Source organism: Colias eurytheme, chromosome 23 (assembly GCF_061535395.1).
Source record: "Colias eurytheme isolate Ceu_HAF_F1 chromosome 23, ilColEury1 Martin Lab GWU primary, whole genome shotgun sequence".
Classification (NCBI taxonomy): Eukaryota; Metazoa; Arthropoda; class Insecta; order Lepidoptera; family Pieridae; genus Colias; species Colias eurytheme.
In genome coordinates, this window is record NC_143002.1 from 723,835 (window position 1) to 732,275 (window position 8,441).

At 32.1% G+C, this 8,441-nt stretch overlaps 1 protein-coding gene across 2 annotated transcripts; it reads left to right on the forward strand.

Moving 5' to 3' along the window:
* The first annotated feature begins 280 nt into the window (after nt 1-280).
* Nucleotides 281-2,495, forward strand: hkb (zinc finger transcription factor huckebein). 2 transcript variants are annotated; one of them, XM_090115354.1, is made up of 2 exons: nt 281-298; nt 1,557-2,495. In XM_090115354.1, the coding sequence occupies exons 1-2, from the start codon at nt 281-283 to the stop codon at nt 2,493-2,495; spliced, it is 957 nt and encodes a 318-aa protein (XP_089971480.1). The 2 variants fall into 2 exon arrangements, with proteins under 2 accessions (XP_089971480.1, XP_089971479.1); XM_090115353.1 differs by lacking the exon at nt 281-298 and having other exon boundaries at nt 1,536-2,495.
* Nucleotides 2,496-8,441: the final 5,946 nt, after the last annotated feature.

An 8,441-nucleotide genomic window follows, 5' to 3' on the forward strand; every position in this document is an offset into this window, starting at 1 on the left:
GTTACTTTGTAAAAATGTCAACATATTTGCATGAAATAAATAGGCTTTTTTATTTTATATTTATTTATTAAACACTTAAATAACATCATGCTGTAATATTATATTGTAAGTTATAACACCCTAAAATACCATGTTTTAAATGCAAATAAAGGATTTATTTATTTATTTAAATTGTACCTATCGTGCTATTTAATAAAAAGAAATTGACGGGCAAAATCAGCAAAACGCGTCTTTCACACACTATTTTTTATTGACTTACACCTACGTTATAAAAAGTACAATGTTTTTACTCCAAAACGTTCAAAAACAAGTTATTTTATTGAATTGTGAACGCGCGATCAATCCATCATGGCCGACACAGAATTTGACAGATCGCGCCAAAATGAACAATTTCGTTCGGTCAAAGACACGCAATCAAGAGCATTGTATATCAATGGATAGAGGATTTGTTTATTTAAAGATTGATCCGTTCCATCAATTTTATTTTGGTGTCAGACCCGTTTTGTTGTAATTCAGGAAATCAATGTTTTGTGATGTTTTTCGTAAGATTATTTGGTAAAGCTCTTCTTTGATGAACTATTGACAATATTCTATAAAAAAGCGCTATTTTAACTACATAATAATATGTTCTATTTGAAAGTAGGTAGTATATTTTTTATTATGCACGGTCTTACATGAAGATATTCTACCCGCTCCTATTGAGCGGTTTGGCAAAACAATATAAAGATTATATAAACTCAAAGTTTATTCAAGTAAGTATCCACCAGAAAACATACTTGAAAAACATATTATAAATAGGTACTATCATTTTCTTCCAATAATTATTGTGATTGCAAATATCCCCATAAAAAGTAACCTTTTCAGGATCTTCATAGTGAATCCTATTTTCCATTTTCCCATTTCCAATATAAATTATATGAATTTAAATTTACATGAATGTATCATATCTTTATTAAAATTCTGTCATTAGCATATTAACTAATGAATAAATTAAAAAAAGAATATAATTGCACACTCTCCCATAAACCGTTTACAATTTATGTCTATGTACATCGCGTGTGCATGTCACATAAAATCTCTTTCGGAACCGCAACAATCGGCAAAACCATTAAAACAAACAAGCTTGCAGCTGCAAGGGCCGCAACCACTCGAGTAGAACGCTCTGCCCTCAAGCCCGCCTCCGAACCACGCACAAAAATCAACATAAATAACATTACACACCCCTATCTCAAACACCATGACAACCTACTCGGAGAAAATGACGTAACTGCACAGATAATACTAAACCAAACTCCACTCAGCGTATCCGAACGCAAGACTCAATGTGGCGCCAAAACTAACAGCGCATAGACAAAAAATACAATAGCGGTTGAAGTGTGCAACAATTGAATATTTTGTCTCTTTCGACCATTCAATAGTATCCCTCCTCTTTGGCTTTTATTAAATTTATTGTTAAAGGAATGTATATAAAAGTTGTTGAAATGAAAAAGGGTCCAGTCTCGTACTTGACTTGTGTGTGACATCTTCTATCAACGATGCTGTCGTCTCAGCAAAAGTTTTCCAAGCTATTCAGACCTTGGGACGTTAGTGAAAATCAACAAATGGATGCTAATAGTGAAATAGACATTGGACAATCAACGCCGAAGAAACGTAAATTAGATGCAAATAAGCGTGAAAATCGTTTACGAAAAATTCGCGGTACATTTAAGAAAAGTGACGTTAATCAAGATTGCACCGTTTCAACGACAACAGAAGATAACGAAGACAAAAAGCCAATCAACGTTGATGAAAATTCGGAAAGTTCAGACGCATTCGATTCCCCCATGCACAACTTAAGCTTATGCTGTGATAGACTGCTAGAAGAACCAACTAACGCAACAAAAGATGATATCAAACATAGCAAACCCATCCAGAAAGAAATTCATGAAAATTACACGACAACATATCCTCCTCCTATACCACAAAGTACTACACACTATCCGGGATACATACCAGAATATCTTCCTGGAGATATCGCGCAAACCCTCGGCATTCCACCAACCGACCCGCTTCTCCTTGAATCCCTCGCCCAAGGTTACGCGATGGAATTAGAATACGCCAGAATTCTGCAACAAGAAAGCGAAGCGAAACTTCTGAACGCGAGAAAACAGCGTCCGAAGAAATACAAATGCCCACATTGCAACGTAGGTTTTTCCAACAATGGGCAGCTGAAAGGCCACGTTAGGATCCACACGGGCGAGCGACCTTTCAAATGCGACGAGAAGGACTGCGGAAAAACGTTTACCAGAAATGAGGAGTTGACCAGACACAAGCGTATACATTCTGGTGTCAGACCGTATCCGTGCCAGACCTGCGGGAAGAAGTTTGGGCGGCGGGACCATTTGAAAAAACATACGCGGACACATTTTGTTCAGGCAGAGAGAATGATGCCGGTATTCGTGCCTCTGTCCGCGATGCCGCATGTGGCTGGGTTTCCTTATTTATATGGTTACTAAATGTTAAAAAGTTAACTTAAAAAAGTATGCAAAATATAAGAAAAATAATATCTTTAATCTTTATGTTGTGTCGTATTACCGTGTGTAGCGACGCTTACCGTAAGGCCGCCTACAAACGTGCTACGGCGATCTAACTTATTCTAATTGAAGTGTATCTATACAAAATTTACAACTATTTACATGCAAATAAACCATTTGTGGCCCTTTTCAAATATTTGTAAAGATTTAAAAGCGATTAAATATTTTTATAGACATTTTTTACCGTGGTTAAGATGTAAATTCTAAGAAATGCCTGTATGTAAATAATAATTACTAGATAAATTAAAGGCTAAATTATAAAGCAAGGTTGTGAAACAAATTTATTGTACAAAATTATACGTGAACAGAATATATCGGAGTTTTAAAAGAATATATTTTATGACAAATCATCGTATTTTAATTGACCTCCCAAACATACAAAGCTATGATTATTATAATTATTTTTGGTGCAGTATTTTTATTTCTTTAGTGAAATAAAAAAATATATATAAATATAATTTGGAAAATCCAAAAGTGCACGCCTCATAATTTTTTTTTAATAAATATTTATTAATTATTATTTTTGTTTATTTAATAACAATTAAACCACATCGAATCATGAAAGATGAAAGGGTTCTATTCCTGAGCATACTCAAGCGTAAGAGAAAAAAAAAGACTCGATTAGTAAAGTATTTCGGTCGCTATCGTGTTAACAAGAAAAAGGATCCGCACATACAGACACACGGACGTCCAAGACAGAACTTTTTTAAACTGTTTTTTAACTAGCTTAAATAACAAAAATGACATCAAAAATATCATGAACGTTAAAAATAGTGTTTTTTCTTAATATGTGTGTGTATGTATTATCTTACAAGTGCAATGTATGATACATAAAGACATTTTAAGTTTGAAAAATCAGATGTTTTGCGCGAAGTGACAGTAGTACCCACCTCAACGCTTCGCTTATGAGGCGTGCAATACACAAAAATACATACCTCCCTTACTTATTATTGGTTTTAAAATTTAAATAGTACTTAATATGTATTAGCTAACACTACTAACTTTTCTTGCTACCTAATAAAATAAACGCTAATTTTCTGTTAGAATAATATATGGATGTTTGTTAATCTTTTACACGAAATCCACTTAACATATTTTGATGATATTTTGCAGCTTAATCTGTAGTACTAGCATCACTTGCTTTTTCCCGCGGGTTTCATTCGTGAGTGAAACCGCGCGGCACATGCTAGAATCATAGAATACTAAAATCACAGAACTATATCGAGATATAGCTCTGTGACTAAAATAGTAAGTTTATTAATAATTTATTTATTTTTTCTTCTAGTAGTTAAGTCTGTGCCACTACTTATTTTCATAAATAAAATAACCTTTGACTGTTGTCACTTTGGAAGAAGTTTTCCTCTTTGAAACTTTTGACGTGATAACGTCTTTAAAATCGTTTTAGTCGGGTGACATGTTCAGAAACTTGTGTCACACCAAAACCTCACGAGCGCGATCGCAGGTATAACGAGAGAGAGACGGACTGATCTCCCGTCTCATCTCGAGCGCTGCCACTGCATTATGTTATCACGTAAACATCTCGATCGTAAACCTACTTTACAAACAATCAATTTTTTAATTAAGTTAGGTGTTATCTAACTGAAGCTTTAATACCTACATTTACACCTAAGGGTAGGGACTGGCTCTCTTAACACATTACACAGGCTATGCCTAGCAAGAGAGCCAGAGCCTCATATTGTGTAATCTAAAGGTGAAATGAAATAAATGAAATATTTGTGTTCATTGAAATACTATGTTATAAGAAAGTAAGGGCTTTATCAGCGTTTTGTTCTTTAATTGTTTTAAGAGAAAACGGAAAATGGAAATTATTTTTGTGTAATCTGTAATTTATATTTAAAATGTATCGTTTGATAAATTTAAGTGAAAAATAGGAAAGTTTAAAATATAGATTCAGTAAATAATTTGAGTGGTAGAGTTAGAGACTTCATCGCTCTTTGGTTTTGTGATTATTATTTATTTTTTTATTTAACTAGCTTTCAACACGCGGTTTCGTTCGCTTTCTATAAATCCAGTTATAGCCTTCCTCGTGAATCACTCTTTCTATTAAAAAACCGCATCAAAATCCGTTGCGCATTGTTCAAGATCTAAGTATACATAGGGACCGACAGACAGCGACAGCGACTTTGCTTTATATAGGTACTACGTATAATATTTTAAAGTACATAAATAAAAACATATTAAACCTATAAAGCTTATAATTTATAAAATATTATAATATGTTATATGTAGTATGTACCTAGGTAGTTAAAGTACAGTTATAGGCTTGTTTATAGGCCTCTCTCTTTATTTTTTTTTACTTAACTAATTTGGGGTTAACTACATACCTACTAAGTATATTTTTGCCGATACCTACTAAAATATTTTATCGTTGATAAATAAATTGAATTTATTAATATAAGTAAATTTACTTTATTATAAAGAAATACAAATAAAATAGCAGTCGCTTCTAAGAAACCCATCTAATATTTTTAAAATCAAAATCGACTACAAAGCGCACATATCAATCAAATTCCATTTTTAAATTCAATGGACAACAAAATGCCTTCATACATGCGCAATTCATTTGAGAAAAAAAAACACAAAACGTCAAAGTACGAACTTCCGGTCTATAGTGTAACAGATAAACAATTAGTATTCGCAAAATATTTTGACTCTGTGTCATTGTGTCATGAGAAGCACACTTGCGTCTATTATGGTTTAAAAAATCAATCATTATTTACCGTTGACAGCTTTATGGGTGTGATGTGTATAAAAATTTCAGGAGATAGTTAGCTCTGGACTCGCCTATGTTTGCCGAGAATTAAATTTAATAAATCGCTCAGTAACAATACCTATACGGCTTTCACCTAGCAAAATAATTAATGAAAACCTACACTTTAAATTTATACTTTGAACTAATTCCTTTTACGCTGCCAGTCGCCAGAGTATTTATAAAATACTAGCGGTCCGCGCCGGCTTCGCCCGTGGTACATAATATTTACGTTTTCTCTACATAAGAACCATCCTCGTACTTCAAGGAATATAATAAAAAAAGAATTATCGAAATCGGTTCAGCCGTTCTCGAGTTACGCGCTTACCAACACATTTTGCGATTCATTTTTATATATAAGATAAACTTTGACTTTATACTAATTAGACCGACCGTCATTTTGAGAATATTAATAACTAGGCATTGACCAAAATAAGTGCAATTTTAAACGCCATAAATATTAAAATGGCGCAAATGATCTTCGTTCCCACGTGTGTAATGATAATCGGATGTCCGTCTTCCCAGCGTGATATCAACACAAAATTATACAATTTAACGTCTTGTTGAATGAGATGTCAATACTTTGTGATACGGAGATATTTATGGGCTTTTGCTAATAATTTCTGAGGTGTAAGGCAAATGGCCATATATTTCTTGTAATGTATGTTTTCAACATACTACGAAATTGTAGAGTTGGTATCATAACCTATGACTAATATTACAAAAATACCGATAAAATTATTAAATAAAAGCTCTAGGTAGTGTAAAAGTTTAGAATTACAATAAATTTGATAGGTACATTATAGGTAAACATTCCCCGTTTTCCAATTACAGCACTAGAGCGCATTATGCGGCATAATGCTTAACGTTGAATGTTCCAACTACGCTTCGCACAATCGAGCACTAGAAAAAGTAATGCGCGTGAATTGATGCGTGCAATCGATTTATCGTTAGTAATTATTAATTGATGGAAAAAATTTTAAAGCTTTCGTTTCATTGTAGTTTTTTCGAAATAATCAAAGTTAATTCAAATTGTGTTAAAAAAATAAATATAAGTATGGATGAAAAAAATGTTAATGAAATAATCAAAATCCAAATTACTTAAAATAACCGTAAATATTTTTCAATTATTATGTATACCACTTTATTTACACATTAATGAGGTTATTGCTAACTCGAATTTTTTTTTTCAACACTGAACTTAGCGCAACCTGCTGGTGCGTTTCATGTTCCAATTAAGCATCAGCATAATTCGGCATTGTGCGGCACTGAGTCGCATTATGCTTTGTAATTGGAAAACGGGGATTGACACTAAGTACAATGTATTATGTACATAATACAAATATGTGGATAGAAGCAATACAACGAATTCTATTGTTATAGATATTAATTGCTGGTAGAATAAAAGCTATCATAGCTCTAAGCCAAAGGTAGATTAAAGAATAAAGTTCTCTATTAAGCTTAAAAAGCTATTTAAATATCTACATGATCACAAAATCACAAAATCAAACTTTTAAAATAAAACACGCAATTTTTTTGAAGATAAACTGTGAGAATCTTAGAGTTATTTAAAAAATGTCCTTTATAAATTTTATTTCAGCACCAACCCGCCTACAATCCTACAAATTTGTTCAATAGATAATTTATTAGATGAATCAGTTAATAAAAAACTACATCGTGAGCAGGTGATCCGAATGAATGATTTTTTTTCATCTAAATTAATGACCAAAGTTGTGTAAACATTTATTGTCTGTGGAAAATACGTTCATTCATTGTTATTTTACAAATATGAATAAAGAAGGTGGGTTTTTGTGCGTGCAAAGGATTTGTATTTTGTGTTGATTTCATTCATGTTTGGCAAAAAGATTTTGGAATGTGAATAGTTTTTAACTTTTTTAGTTGTATGCATAACTTTATGTTAGTACTACATATTGAAATACAACATTTTACGTAATATAATATTACCGATTACATACGTAAAAAATTAAGTAAGTATAATGGTATAAGTAAGATAGAGGAGATGTAAGTAACAGAGATGAGTGAGCTTCTACATATTATAATAGTTAAATTATTCTGTTTCGGAAAAAACAATGTTTGTTCACATAAAAATTACGTAAAATACAAACGCTGTCCACCTTTGCCAAACAAGTCCGAAACCACTACTTGAACTTGGCATTTAACTCGGATTAGTAAGATTAATTAATTTATTTATTTGTGTTTTACTTTATTTTTTCTATCTAAACTACAGTATGAGTTTATGTATATATATATTATATTTATTATATTATATTTATTATTTGAATGTGTATTATATTATATTATATGTAATATATATAATATTTTATATGTATGTATTTATTATAGAACATATATAGCTATATATATATTTTGTACTTCCTACCTACCTCCTCTTTCATAATATTACTCCACACAGTAGGTTGCCTGGAAGAGATCACTCTTAAGTGATAAGGCCGCCTTCTGTGCTGGACTAGTTTTTAAGTTTTATTTTTAAGGATTAATTTGTATGCCAGCACAATAAAGTGTAAATAAATAAATAAATAAATAAATAAAATTAAGTATTCCCAACACTACTCGTTTAAGAAATATATGTATCTGGGGGGGCTTGGCCGTTCGTTACTACAAGAACTATTGTATAACACAAAAGTAATGAACAGTGAATTAATTTTTCACCTTACGCCGATGTGAATGTAGCGAAATGGCCAAGCCACATATTTTGACTAAGGTGTAGAGTTTGTGAAGTTAGGCCTTGTAGAGTTGGGGCGTGTAGTGGAAGCTTGGCTCTACATGAGATCTGATAACTTTTGACAGTGCGAGTCATATGGGCTCGTCTTGGCAACATTTTACATGAAAATTTTTTTGGTGGGATGTACTTATATCCGTAGCACTGACAATCATCACCCCATCAGTAAAATAAAATTTTAGAATAATTATTTACTATTTCTTGAATAATGTTTATATTGATATGTATTATCGTACTGTAAGAATAAATACTAGTACCTAGATATTTACGTCTTAACAATCCCAACAAACACAGATTACAAAAGTTTCAGAAATACCCAATAATATTCCATGCCTAA

Coding starts and splice junctions, on each gene's coding strand:
- hkb (XM_090115353.1), top strand. CDS start 1,536: ATGCTGTCGTCTCAGCAAAAGTTTTCCAAGCTATTCAGACCTTGGGAC.